General features: G+C 38.3%; 1 protein-coding gene across 1 annotated transcript in view; it reads right to left on the bottom strand.

Moving 5' to 3' along the window:
• LOC115216181 (PDF receptor-like) overlaps window positions 1–15,770 on the bottom strand; it is a 284,070-nt gene that overhangs the window by 102,676 nt on the left and 165,624 nt on the right. The window contains exon 4 of the mRNA XM_036506491.1: window positions 5,986–6,149. Coding sequence (XP_036362384.1) covers window positions 5,986–6,149 — 164 coding nt within the window. The remainder of the gene's footprint in view (window positions 1–5,985; window positions 6,150–15,770) is intronic.

The raw sequence follows: 15,770 nt of genomic DNA, 5'->3' as shown, positions 1-15,770 counted from the left end.
TGTTGATTGATTTGGCCCGTTCTATTCCGTTGTCTACTAGTGATGCCGGGTAATGTCTTTCGAGAAGAATTGCCCTTAGTTCCCGGAGTCTTCTATTTCGTGTTGTGTCATTGAGACATAGTGCAGATTCTTCTCGCTAGGTTGAAGGGGATATTTGTCTTTGTGTGTTTTGGGTGATTGGAGGTGAATAGAAGGTATTGTTTAGAGTCAGTGGGTTTGTAATGGATGTCAGTTTCAATGTTGCCGCCTTTTTTAATGATTAGGATGTCAAGAAAAGGGAGTTGGTCCTGACTATATTCCATTGTGAATTGAATGTTGTTATTTACACTGTTGATAAGGTTTTTGAAGTCTATAAGTTGGTCGAGTGTGTGGGACTATAGGATGAGGCAATCATCTAAGTAGCGTTTCCAGTTCTCCAACAGGTATTTGTGGAAAGACTGGCCGTACTATATTTGGATTTTCATAGATATGTGATTCCAGGTAGGCCATCACCATGTTTGCATAGGTAGGTGCAACTTTCGTACCCATTGCAGTTCCTGAGACCTGTCTGTAAGTGTTGTTGTGGAAATACATGAAGTTGTTTTGCAGAATAAATTTGAGGCCCTCAATTATGAATTCTTTTTTAATTCTTTCCGGATCTCATTGGGATATTTATCCAGCCAGAATTTAATGGCTTCAGTCCATATTCATGTGGATTGTGGTGTAAAGATTAATAACATCAAAAGAAAAGAAACGATTAAGGTGTCTTTTTCGGTATGTTTGGGGAGATGATTTAATAGGTCCAGGTCATCTCTTACAATACTTGGAATGTGTTTCAGTATTGGCTTTAAGATGATATCTATAAAGTTGCTAAGTCTGTGTGTTTCACAACTTGGGCCTGCCACTATTGGTCTCAGTTGAGATCAGTGGGATGTGGTATATTGATGCAGGTGAAGTGGACTTTTTGCAAGCTTCTGTGATAATTTGACTCTTGTGTATTTTTGGAAGCCCATAGAGTGTGCTGGTTTTTGCAATTAAATTTAGTAATGTAGTCGCATTCCTTTGCTGTCAAGTCATTCGGTGTGTTGGTAAATGAGTGCCTTCAGTTTGGTCATTGTTTTGGATTGCTGGTAGTCGACTACTCTTTCTATCGTTAGTAGTATGTGGTATCCTCTAAAAGGAGAGATACAGAGTTTTTATATTGCTCAGTATTCATAACAACGACCGTACTACCCTTATCAGCTTCCTTTATTGTGACGTCATGATGTCTCGTAGCGTATGGATGATTTCCCATTCTCTTTTACTGGTGTTGGGTTTGAGTTTAGGTTGTGGGAGTTCACCATAGGGAAGTTGGAGATGTAATCGCAAAATTTGTCTAAGGTTTTGTTTTTGCCTTTTATGGGATTATAGTTGCTTTTGTTACAGACCAATGTTTGTTATTATTAATTTTCCTGTCAAAAAATTCCTCTGTGAGGCGTAATTTTCTGCAAAAGTGTGAGATGTCATCCTGTATTTCCCTCAGGTAGGGTATATTGCGGAGTTGGGGTGAATTTTAGTCCTCTTGAAAGGATTTTTATTTGTGGTGTCGACAGGTTTAGGTTAGAAAGATTCACTATTTTGGTTTTTCGGGATTGGTATCTACCATCTGGGTTGTCGTGGAAACTGATGCCCTTGCCTAAAAAAGGAATCCTGGGGTTCTTCTGTTTGTGGTATTTTGCTGTATGTGATTCTGTCCCCCGTTGATATGTTGTCTGTTGAAGAGGTTTTGGTTGTTGTTATTCTGTCCCCCGTTGATATGTTGTCTGTTGAAGAGGTTTTGGTTGTTCCAGGGTCTGGGTTGTTGGTGTGGCCTCCTGGAAGAGTTTTGGTTATTCCAGGTTCTGGGTTGTTTGTCCTGGGTGTAATGTTGGTTCCTTAGAGTGGGTTGGAAACTATATTCATGGTTTAGAAGTGAATTCCTATATGTTGGGGGAGAACTCTGAGTTAGGAGCGGTTTGGGTTGGAATCTACAATCATAGTTCAGAGGTGGGTTTCTAAGTGAAGGGTAGGATCTCCGAATCTGGAACGGTTCTTGTGTGGGTTGGGGTCTACGTTGTCTGGTAAAGTTTTGTCTTGTGATGATGGGTGTCTCGGTTCTTTTGATGGGATTGTAGTGCTGTCTGTAAGTTCTGTTGTTGTTGTTGTTGATGTTAGGGGTGGTGCGTGTTCGGTGTTTTGTGGTTGGTTTTCTTTGTTTTTGGCGAGGGGTGTGATTTGAAGTAGATATTTTAAAATATGGGTTGCTTGAAAGGTGTTCCTTTGTGAACTCTGTTTCATAATTGGTGAACCAGCTGTTTTTTTCCATTCGCTGGAGGGATGTTAGTTCTTCATCCTCGCAGTTTTTCTCCAGAGTTTGGTGGTTTCATCAAGGAGTGCTCCTTCACAGTGTTTTGAGATTTCAATCTGCATTTCATTGTCAAGGGTCTTGGATTTTTATATATATATATATATATATATATATATATATATACATGCATACAAACCTGAATGTATGTATATTTACATTTACACGCACACATTAGCATACCAACTGTAAGATGTATAGAGAAACAATAAGAGATATTTCTATAAAAACACAACTTAAAAATCGATGTTATTTCGTGTGATATTGGAAAACTTTATTATTTCACGTATACTTTTCTTTCGTGCGATGTTTCTGTAGACTGTGTACATTATGTCATGCCGACCATATTCTTGGTGAATAAATCGGTTTCTTTATGACAGCTCAAAGAAACAGTATAAATCTTCGGCAAACTGGAACAAAATACTTTCTCCCCTGCAGCAGAGTTTTGAGAAATTTAATTTTTCTTTATTCCTTAGCGTTTTCGTTAAAATACGAAGCGAAGATAATTCTCATCTTTTAATATAATCAATCGGATTTAGCTTCGAAATATACAAAGAATGATGACAATACACGGTGTTCTAAGGACATATTGAATAACTGATAAATAATATATTTCGCAAAGCGCATTAAGTGCAGCAGATAAATATTAATATCGAAGCTAAAAGCTGCCCACAATCAAAGATGTGTAGAGATGTATCAGTTTGTATAGCGGAAACACGCAATGATATTAAGCCGGCTTAAATAATAATAATAATAATAATAGTAACGATACTACTACTACTACTACTACTACTACTACTACTACTACTACTACTACTACTACTACTACTGGCGTCTTCATTAATCAGTAAAGATCTGCAGGAGAGCACATGAGGGTACAGGAAGATTCAATACGATTCAACAGGGGTTGTATAAAAAAGGTGTAAACAACAAAATAACAGAATTAAAGAAAGAAAAGTTCCCCAAACCAGGGGTAACTTCCGATTGATGATCGTAGGTACCTCACTGAATCACTGTCATCTCTCTTTTAAAGTAAATGTCCCCTCCCTATCCTCCTTCCTCAATCTACAGGCACATGCTTAGTGAAGACCCATTCACTCGGACCATCCTTGCCACTTTCATTCACCTTTCAACAAATTTCTTGGAACATAAAACTTCCCTCGTATTTCTGAATGAAATTTGATGAAATCTTGGTGAACGAAGACGGTGTATGTTTTCAGTAGGTTCGCTTTGGTCCATCGCACAACCGATTTAGCTAAGGCCATTAAAGGGATGAAAACAGCTTGTCCTTCCTACCCGAAGGAAGGCGAGGAGGGATCTTCACAATGGACTCATTATGATTGCCGGATCCGTCCTACACACCACTGCATACTCTAAATGTCAATAGTGCTCCGGCACTGGATGTGTGGGTGCAGAGGCTTTTCGTCGCTCTGCATACGTCTTGGTCAGTACTGCTGACGGCACTTCCAAGCCTGGAGAGTTTATTTGATACATTGACGCCCTTCCTTTTACTAACCCTGTAAACACATGCTACGTTGGAATTTACCTCCCGTATTGCCCGACTGGTTGTGAGTGCTTATGACAGTGTGGTTGTCAGGTGCCATACTTGGTCTTCGCTTGATTCAGCGCTAAAGGTCCGTAAACGAGATGAGCTGTGGAAAGACAAATCCGATAAACGACAGCCACCACATCTGTTTTTGTTAAAGAATTACTGAAAATGCCTCGACCTCAGTGTATGCCTGCGATCCATCAATCACGACATGCCCAGTTCCCTTCTCAGCGGATGGTGACTATAAATGAAATAACTGATTTGTAAAATCTGTCCTTTCCACAGACAACAAAAGAGTAGGCATGGAGTAACATATGATGGTGTCGTTGTAAGTATTCGCCATCTCTACTCGACCTTTCAGGGATGCCTTTCTCTCAGCCAATTTGCGGGCGACGTAGGCTACTTTGCTCGTTACATAGTTTCTGTTTTTCTTGACGTGAGATATGAACCAAACCAAATCCCAAACAATTTAAGCGCTCCGTTCAGCACCCGACGCTGTTGGAAAGCCTTAGCCTGCCTCAGAAGGTGCCGAGTAACAAGCCCACTATTTTTTCCTGATTGAGTTTTGCTTCCGTCAATACCTCGTAATTTCTTAGAGTAGTTCATATCACCTCGATATGCATTGTGTTTGAGAATATGATGGTGATGTCATCTACGTACGCCAACACGCTTCTTTGTGCGAAATGCATTCCAATGTCTCTAATTTCTGTTGTAGAGGCTCAAGTGTAAGTAAATACAGAAAAGATGAAAGGGGACAAACTTGACCGACCTAGTACACTTTACGAAATGATTTTGTTGAGGGACAGTCACCCTAACGATCGAGCACATATTGCTGTATATTGCAGCAATCCAACAGCAGAATATAGGACAGAACCCGGCCGTCATGAGAACAGCCGCCATGTATTGAAAACTGTTAATTGATCTAAATGCCATCTTCCATACCCCCCACTCTCTCCCTGTATGAAATATTCACATAAGGTGACGGCGTATATTTGTTTATCATTTATGATATCATTAGCAACGAGCGCCAACCCCTTGGCTAACAACTTGCGTGGCATGTCGACATCTGAGCTCAATAAAATAATGGAGGAAAAATTATGAACGTGATTCTCATTGTTTCGGTTCTTTCTCAGTAAAATCGCAATTTCGCGACTCACAAAGTCAACCCGTTCTGCTGCTAGTTGAGGTAAATATCTGCCAAGCGGTCTTCAAGCACCTTCTGATATACAAAATTAAAGCTTGGGGGGGGGGGAGACTATTCAAACCAGGTAAGTTGTTCACCTGCAGCCAAACATATTATTATTGTTATTATTGAGTAAGAGAGCAGTGCATGCCATCGACGTAACATTAGGGTACAAATATAGGAACCCCAATGCACTTATCATGACTACCCGTCTGATAAGGGTACACTAGGCACAAGCATCACAACAGTATGTGCTCGACATGGTGATGTCATATCAAGATAAACAGCGCATGACCTCGCAGGTGAGACCGTTAGAATTTTCTTCTGGTTGAGTAGCCTAGTCAGCTCAAAAGACCCCTGATTAAGGATTCTATAAGGATGTTTCAAAAGGTGCATAATTCAAACCCCAAAGAATTCCTCTCAACACATACCTATGATGATCCCCCACTACTTCTGCTCGTGATCAGAGATGCACATATCGTCAGCCGCTAAGGGACATGGTCAGCTGGTTAAGGTCAAGCAACTGACAAGCAAATCTGCAGTATTGAGCAGAATATTTGTTGTAGCCCATCTTTTATTATACAAAGACAAAACCTGATGACACTTTTAATCAGTTAAAATCAAAAGCCATGACAGCCAGTAACTGGTATTGCAACAGGGCATTTACTATTATTATTGTTGTTGTTGTTGTTTTTGTTTTGTTCTTGTTGGTGTTGTGGTTATTATCATTATTATTATTTATGATTATTATTGTTATCATAAAAACAGGAAAATTCAGAGCATGCTTGTATACAGAAAAATAAAGTTAAAATATGCGAATAAGGAAAGGAAACTAGTCGAAGCGAGCAAAAATAAAACAAAGAAGGATAATAGATATGAACAGATACTAACCAATTTGGTCGCTTCTGGTTTATCGACGAACATTTTACTGTAAATATCCCAAACCTCCGGTATATAGCATCCTGTATAATTTGTCCATCCATTTGTATTTGAAGTCTCATTTTGATATTTGCCCAACCAATAGCCGTCAAGTCCACAACGACGTTCACTGAAACCTTTAAATAATAAAAATGAAAATATTAAGAATAACAAGAGGAATAAAAGGAATATTCTACATTGGTACAAGATCAGGCACTTTTAAAATTAGATGTCACCGATACCTATTTCATTAACCTAAGAATGGGAGAAATGTAGATGAGAATTGAACTCTGAACGTACAGACACGTATTACACAACATGTTTGTCGCTGCAGTTGCTGTTGCTGTTGCTGTTGAGCGAACGGTCTTCGTCCCAGAGCACGCAAGATGAGAGAAGTCCAAAACGTGGTCCTTTGCTATTCGTAAGACCCGCAGAAGAAAAAGCAGCTCAACCCACGATACCGAGTGCATCGACGGATGGATGAATGCGCATCCAGGCTCAGCGGTTACGTAGGAAGTCGGGGACAAGAAACAGGAAGAAAGAGTGAGAGAAAGTTGGAGCGAAAGAGTACAACAGGGTCGCCACCACCCCCTGCCAGAGCCTCGTGGAGCTTTAGGTGTTTTCGCTCAATAAACACACACAACGCCTGATCTGAGAATCGAAACCCCGATCCTCCGACCGCAAGTCTGTTGCCCTAATCATTGGGTCATTGCGCCCCCTGTCGCTGCAGTTGATTCTCTCGGCTGTCAATGCAATGAAGTCATTGCATGTGATGTTTGAATGATGGTGTATGTGGTCTATTAGTTCTTTTGTGTCTGTATTTATCGCTATGGAGTTAATAATTTTATTTCGTGGCAGTGTATGATCTGAAAGTTGTTTACGTAACTGAGGTTGCGCTTGTGCCTGTAACGTTTGTATCTGAGACAGTAGAGGAGGTTGCAATGGTGATGGGTGTCTTTAATAGTTTGGGGTAGTTCCTGTTGTGAGATGGTGCTGATGCATTGTTTCTTCTTATCTGCCAGTACATGGTATTTTTTTCTAATTCTATTAGTATTACATTATTGTCATTTAGTTCCCTCACTGTCACTTTCACCATACAATATACCTTATTGGTTCTACGCGGAGAGGGGCATGTTTTCTAGCATAGTTGTTCTTGCTTTTGACGATGATGTGCTCTTGAAAGCGTCCTTTGTATTTTTGTGCTGTTTCCATAAGTGCTGCTTATAGTGTTGTACCTGGAGCTGCAATCAAACTTGCTGTGTTGTTGAACATCTGGTGTTGACAGTAGTGGTGGTCTACTTTCAATTGTCAATTCCTTTTGTTGTTGTTATTGGTGTCAGAAAGCGTTGAGGCAGTTGGTGTTTCTACAGTCGTAGCATCGGGGCCTTCTATCCTCCACCATAACCTGCCATTGATTCCCTTTTGAAATCTATATTAGGTTCGGGGATTTTTTTCCAGTGTTTTTAGTTTCATCTGAATCAAAATCTTCAGCCCAACTTTCTTTTCAGAATTTAATAGAGTCTCGAACCCACAAGAGTAAACATGAGAGACAGAGACAGGGAGAAACAAGGAAAATGCCCCTTGTATTTTAATACTATGCAAATATTCTTTAAAAACTTTTCATTTAACTTTTCCAAAATTCAATTCTTTTCCATATTTAGTTGAAAAAGTCTCTATGACCGAAATCGGTACTGAAATGTTTTTCTATAAATTATTTTTAGCATTTTCTACCTTGACTTTTTTCCATATAAATATATATATCACCTCGTGTGTTCCTTTTCAGCCTTCTATACACACACACACACACACACACACACACACACACCACACACACACACACACACACATATATATATATATATATATAGATGAGAAGAACGTTTCAAGCGAAGTCCTTGACGGTATTATTTCTACATCGATTTACTGACACTCCCTTATCACTCACGTCAATGGCATTGCATCAAACATGCGCAGCACGAGAAAACCAACCCGTTTCAAACTCGTAACCAACGAAGTTATTGTTCTGATATCAAATAAGTAAACGAAAGAAACAGAATAAAGCCCAACCTACGTATTTCTCTTTTGTAATCATTCATTTTTTTTCATTCTGTGTTGCGTCATAAATAAAGTGTAATTTACACCTTATTTTCGCTACCTTCATGAGAGTAAATTGTATCAAAAGAAGATAATATACGAAGAAAAGAACCCGAACTTTCTTCGCTGTGAAGGTACCCCATTACTTGCGGTTATTTCAATTCACATATTGTGTTCACCTAAATAACTTATCTATCATCTTATGTCAAAGGTAATGGCAGTGGGCATTTCCTTTCTTCCCTTTTACATCTCTATCTCGTTTTCAAACCTGCCTTATTCATTCTCATTCATTCATTCATTCGTTCGATATTTCTGTCTTTCACTATTATTTTCCTTCTTTCAGTTATATCAAGTCTCATTCTTTCACTTTCACTTTCTATTTCCTTCTTGCCTAATAGCTTTCCGTTATTCTTTCTTTCATTCTTTCTCTTTCTCCCATCCTGTCCTTCCTTCTCGCATTCCTAATTTTATTTCATTCTCTCTTTCTGTCATTTGCTCTCACATTACTATTTTTCTTCTTTCATGACCTTCTCCCTTCCCCTCTCTCTTTTCTGTCCCTGTCACCTCCCTCCCCTCCCCATGTACAAGCGACTCCATTAAACTTCATTTTCCGTTGTTCATTCCAACCGGAAGATAATTATTTTATCTTTATTTCTGATCCTCTACATCTTCCTTTCTGCATCAATAATACCCACTCAACACGGCGGTTCTTTTTTTCCATCCTGTCACCGCTTTCCATCATCACCTCATACTCCCATTCGAAGTACTACACCCACACTTTCAACCACCTATCTCATGTACTTCAGATATTTTCCCAAGCTTTAACACTCGTTTAAGTGATGTCACATATAAACATCCATATTACACATATACACACATATACGTGAATATATGCATGTATACGAACACACGCACGCACACACACACACACCACACACACACACACACCACACACACACACACACATATATATATATATCACGCATGTAACTATATATGTATATGCTTGTATATACGTGCGCACATTAACATACAAATACACACGCCCAAACATTCACGAACGCATAAATCTACGTGTGTGCGTGTGGGTGTGTATGTGTGTGTAGGCTTTCAATTGAAAAGAAAATCGCAGAAGAAATTATGCAGAATTTATATTTACAAATGGTCAGTTGATGATTGATACGGTTCCTACTAGGCGTTTGTGTATAATCGATTAGATATCTGAAATAACGAAAACTTAGCCTCAATGGGTATGAAAAATGATTCTTTATTTTTTGTCACTCCAAACTTGTTTGAGAACAAACGAGACAGTTTACTTTATAAAAATTGTTACAGGTTTCTAATGTGAGCCACTATAAAGCGCTGTTTGTCGGAGAAGCAGTACTAAGATATACATGATACAATTTGTCATTCATTAATTTTCGATCGCAAGCAGTGTGTACTCAAGTATTTCATCTGACATTATTTTCCGACCGACGGTTGTTGGTGACTGTAATTAGAAATCACATGGGATAAGTTACTGGGGGATACTGCAAGCTGTTTGAGGACAAAAAAACAATTTACTCTGGCATTCGATTGTGGTATTATAATAGTGATGAATACTATGTAATCATTGTTATATCATGAGCATAACTAATGGGTCAGAGAAAGAGAAAGAGGGAGAGAGAGAGAGGGGGTAGTGGTAGCCGCCTGACATCATAATGGGAAATGTGTAATGGAGTGGAATTTGCTGTCCTCGTAGAAAACGAATGAGAAGATTGTCTATGAATATCTATTTGTAAGGACGTACACGTTTCATTTTACAATCGAAAACTTTTTATATACACAAAATCAGCCCCAGAAACTCTCGTGCAGTTGTCAAAACCGAACCACAGAGCCGAAGAGGGAATCCTGCCTTACCTCACCAGATAGTACTGAAATGAAATACTCGAAAATAACAACCAACGACTCGAGGGAAAGTTATTACTAACACTTCATCTTTTATGGAGAAGATAAATTCTACCTCCCTGTACAAAAATCAGCATTACTTTGAACTGGAAGAGTTCTTCGCGGGGTTCTGGAAGTATGACCTGTTAATAGGCCACTTTAGTTTGCTGGATGTGGACAGCAGACATTTTCCATCATACCCAGAAAAATAGGCTGAGAGTTTTCTTCAAATAATAATAATAATAATAATGATAATAATTATGATGATGATGATGATGATGATGATGATGATGATGATGATGATGATGAAGATGATGATGATATGATGATGATGATGGTGATGATAATGATGATGATAATGATGATGATGATGATGATGATGATGATGATGATAATAATAATAATAATAATAATAATAATAATAATAATAATAATAATAATAATAATAATAATTTTGCCCTGATGCAGTACCAGGCAGTGGCTCTCATGGCTTCTGATCTTAACTGATTGGAAGTGTTATCATGTACAGTGTTTTGTCTTGGTATAAAAGATGGGCTACAGCAAATATTCTGCTCAATACCACAGATTTGCTTGTCAGTTGTTTGACCTTAACCAGTTGAGCATGTCCCTTAGTGGCTGACGATATGTGCATCTCTGATCACGAGCAGAAGTAGTGGGGGAGCATCATAGCCATGTGTTGAGAGGGATTCTTTGGGGTTTGAATAGTTCACCTCTGGAAACATGGGTGGTTCTTTCAACATCCTTAAACAACCCTTATTCAGGGACCGTTTGAGCGGATGGGCTACTCGACCTGAAGAAAATTCTAACTGGGCCCCACCTGCAAGGTCATGTGCTGTTTATCTTGATATGAGATCACCATGTCGCGCACATATGGTTGTGATGCATGTGCCTGGTGTACCTTTATCAGACGGGTAGTCATGATGGGTATATTGGGCTTCGTATATTTTACCCCAGTTTCACTTTGATGGCATGAACTGCTCTCTCACTCAATGATAATAATAATAATTTTGCCCTGATGCAGTACCAGGCAGTGGCTCTCATGGCTTCTGATCTTAACTGATTGGAAGTGTTATCATGTACAGTGTTTTGTCTTGGTATAAAAGATGGGCTACAGCAAATATTCTGCTCAATACCACAGATTTGCTTGTCAGTTGTTTGACCTTAACCAGTTGAGCATGTCCTTAGTGGCTGACGATATGTGCATCTCTGATCACGAGCAGAAGTAGTGGGGGAGCATCATAGCCATGTGTTGAGAGGATTCTTTGGGGTTTGAATAGTTCAACCTCTGGAAACATGGGTGGTTCTTTCAACATCCTTAAACAACCCTTATTCAGGGACCGTTTGAGCGGGATGGGCTACTCGACCTGAAGAAAATTCTAACTGGGCCCCACCTGCAAGGTCATGTGCTGTTTATCTTGATATGAGATCACCATGTCGCGCACATATGGTTGTGATGCATGTGCCTGGTGTATCTTTATCAGACGGGTAGTCATGATGGGTATATTGGGCTTCGTATATTTTACCCCAGTGTCACTTTGATGGCATGAACTGCTCTCTCACTCAATAATAATAATAATAATAATAATAATAATAATAATAAAGGGACCTTTTGAGCGGGATGTGTTACTCGATCTGAAGAAAATTCTAACTGGGCTCCACCTGCAAGGTCATGTGCTGTTTATCTTGATATGAGATCACCATGTCGCGCACATATGGTTGTGATGCATGTGCCTGGTGTACCCTTATCAGACGGGTAGTCATGATAGGTATGTTGGGCTTCGTATATTTTACCCCAGTGTCACTTTGATGGCATGCTCTGCTCGCTCACTCAATAATAATAATAATAATAATAATAATAATAATAATAATAATGATAATAATAATAATAATAACGATAATAATAATAATAATAATAATAATAATAATAATAATAATAATAATAATAATAATAATAATAATAATAATAATAATAATAATAATAATGTACCTTTATCGACGGGTAGTCATGATGGGTATATTGGGCTTCGTATATTTTACCCCAGTGTCACTTTGATGGCATGAACTGCTCTCTCACTCAATAATAATAATAATAATAGGAGCCAGAAGCCCCTGCATGGATAATATATTCTCCGAAGCCAAAATGCTGATGTAGACCAAGCAACAACCCATCAGTGTCTGAAGAGTTCAGGATTGAAAGCAGAGACTGAAGGCTTCATACTCGCAGCACAAGATCAAAGCTTGTTTACCAGAAATTACCAGGCTAGTGTTCTCCGAAACGGTACTGACCCTAAATGCAGATTCTGCGACACATTTGACGAAACAATAGACCATCTCGTTTCGGGATGTCCTGTGCTGACACCAAACGAATACAAAAATCGCCACGATAGGGTAGGACACTATATACATTGGAAGATATGTAAACACTACAAATTCGGCACTCCTGCTAACTGGTATGAACATCATCCTCAGCCAGTTGTTGAAGGTAAAAATGTCACCATCCTCTGGGATTTTCCAGTCAACACTGACAGAACGATCAAGGCTAATCGACCAGACATATATATATATATATATATATATATATATATTATATATATATATATATATATATATATATAATAAATATTAGGGAATAATCCAAATTTACAGGGAAAAATCAGATTTAGGATTAAATCCAATTTTATAGTAAAATATTATATAATATTAATTAGAGACAAAACCTTGTTTGTTTTGCAAAATAGTAGTTTTGTCTCTAATTAATATTATATATATATATATATATATATTATATATATATATATATATATATATATATATACATACATACAAACCTACCTACATACATGCATACGTACGTATTTAAGTGTGTGTGTATGTATGTATATATTCATAAGCACACTCATGTACACATCCACACACAGAAATATCATTTATTCAACCTGTAAATATAATTAAAACAAGGACCTCATTCTCCCTATGATTCTAAGTATTTCGAGAGGTTTTACTTGCACAAATCCAGAAATGCTTTCACAATGATGCTAAACTTCTCTAACTTCAACACTGTCCATTACAATGGTTCACTAAATTAATTATCTCTGAGGAACTTCATTTCTCTTTCTATAATGAAGCCTGACATGAACCTGTTGGGGCTCAGTGGTTTCAGGGGATTTCGATTAGACCCTTTAACGAATGATGATACACTCATGATCGCATGATAGCATTTCCGATTCTCGGAGCCGGTGGTGCGATTGTTTCTTGAGCAAAATACTACAAAAAATATATAGGGGACAACCGGTCCTCTGTATCTGTCTTGGAATTCACATCTCTTGCAAATTGACTGTACCTTTTTTCCTTCCATGCTTTTTCTTTTTTTTTCATTTTTCTTCCAATACACACTTTATATATATATATATATATATATATATATATAAACGTGTTTGGGTGTGTGTGTGTGTATGTGTATGTACTACATGTATGGATATGATTGAGTGTCAGTTACTAAATTCCAGCTGTCAACCATATATCATTAAGTAAATTGCTTTACACTTGTAATAGTTTGTTTACCATTTACATGAGAAGATCTATTTCTTCCGCATTTGCTTGTTGAGAGGTGGAGGAAGCGATCTCTGATGCTTATCCAGAAATACAAGGCATGGAAGATTTGTACTCTTAGCTGCTGATATATTTCCGTAGCAAGACAAAATTACATATTCGTTAAACAAAAGTATATTATTTCTAGATACTCATATGCAATTAAGCCCTCCTGATGAAGCTTATGTATACATACATACATACATACATACATACATACATACATACATACATACATACATATACATACATATACATATATACACACACACACTTATATACATATATATATGTATGTATGTATGTATATATGTATTATAGTGGGGTAGGCCGATTTATGGAGTTATCCTGGGTTTCTCGCTCATAAGGGGTTTAGCCTTACGGAGTATCTTCAGAGCCCAAACACTGCTGACCTGAGACCTCTTTAAAATATGGAGGGGGGGAAGCCTCGTTTCTAAGGGTAAAACACTAGGTGATTATCTTCCTTTGCAATTGTTCATCGATCTTCGGCCGCGTTGCCATCCTGCGGTCACTAAAGCACCACGAAGGTAAATGATTGTACTCCTTCAGCCTAGGCTATTGGTTTCCGGTTGTGGTGCCCCATGCAGATTGCAAAAGGCCAGCAGGAATTTTCTAAAATGCAGATATGGTCCCAAAATCTCTGTCCTGGAGCTCCGGATTCCCCCTGGCACAGGCGAGTCTTTAATGATCCTCGTGCGCTCAGGAGGGCACTGGGAACTCTCTCAAACAGCGTGTTTCCAATCATCTGCCTCATTCAGAGTCCTCTACATAAAGGGGACGAAACGGTGCATGTTATGTATTGCCGACCTCCCGAGGATCCTTAAAGACTCGATCGTGCCAGAGGGCATCCTAGACAGATAGATAGATAGATAGATAGATAGATAGATAGATAGATAGATAGACAGATAGACAGATAGATAGATAGATAGATAGATAGATAGATAGATAGATAGATAGATCGATAGATAGATGTATATATGTAGATAAATATCTTCCTCTTAGCTTGGCTTGGCTGACGAATATTATGAAGACTGTTGTCCTCGTCGTCTGCTCGCTCGTTCGTGGCTGATAAGGCAGATCTTGGATCAACATATCCGACTGCAATGAAGACAGAAGTATAGTTGCGCATGGTCTGATGATGGAGCTGCATTACTTTTTCGCCTCTGTCAATTGTCTTCAAGAGACGCTTTGCGAGAGATCTCAAAGGAGGAAACAACATCGCTGATGTTACGTCACCAAGCAACACGGTCAGCTGTTAGAGTGAACCACACACGATAAGCAATTTCACAAACGCTAAGATCTGCTTCAAGTCTTTTCCATGTAGAATTATTAAGAATGCAAGATTTTTCATTGTTTTTTGTTGTTTATAGTTTACAATTTTTTTGAAGAACGTATCGTTTTCTAGCATAGATAATACCAAGACTCCTAGCAATACCTCCTGTTTAGCACATGCCACCCGAAACACGTCAAAATAAATGTCCCCTTTAATTTAGGAAAAAGGATTTGTACAATATTGTCTGATAGAAATACTTGGGACATTCGTCTTCAACACCTCAGAACAACACTAGCTGAAAGATAATATCCACCCTCACTTATAGACGATGGAATTAAACGTTCTAGAAATAAGACATTAAAACACTAAGGGTAACAAACCGTAACGTCACACCTCATCTCAAAACACTACTGTATATATCAATTCACAACCCGAGAAACAATGAGGCATACAACACTATTGTACAAAATCTACCTATGCTCTCTAGAGATCCAAAAATGAATAACATTCTCAAAGTTCACCAAATGCAAAAAGCAACCTAAATAGCTAAAAATACATCAAACAAATGCAAAGCTTTACACAACAACTACAAAGACAACGATTAAAATATGTGGACGGCCAAACTGTGGAAACCCTAACCCTAACCCCAACCTACTTTTTTGATATCTTGGCATCTGAAGCAGCAGGAGGTACGATAGTTTTGTACGCAAAAATAAATATTGAAAAAAAAGAAAACGCATTTGCACATATTTGGACCTTCAACAGTTTAAAACAATAGCGACGATATAAATATATATGTATAAGTGCACACATGGTTGTGTATGTATATGTATGC

The sequence above is a fragment of the Octopus sinensis genome, linkage group LG10 (genome assembly GCF_006345805.1).
Source record: "Octopus sinensis linkage group LG10, ASM634580v1, whole genome shotgun sequence".
NCBI lineage: Eukaryota > Metazoa > Mollusca > Cephalopoda > Octopoda > Octopodidae > Octopus > Octopus sinensis.
The sequence above is the reverse complement of the archived record's forward strand: the minus strand, read 5'-3'. Positions and strand labels throughout refer to the sequence as shown.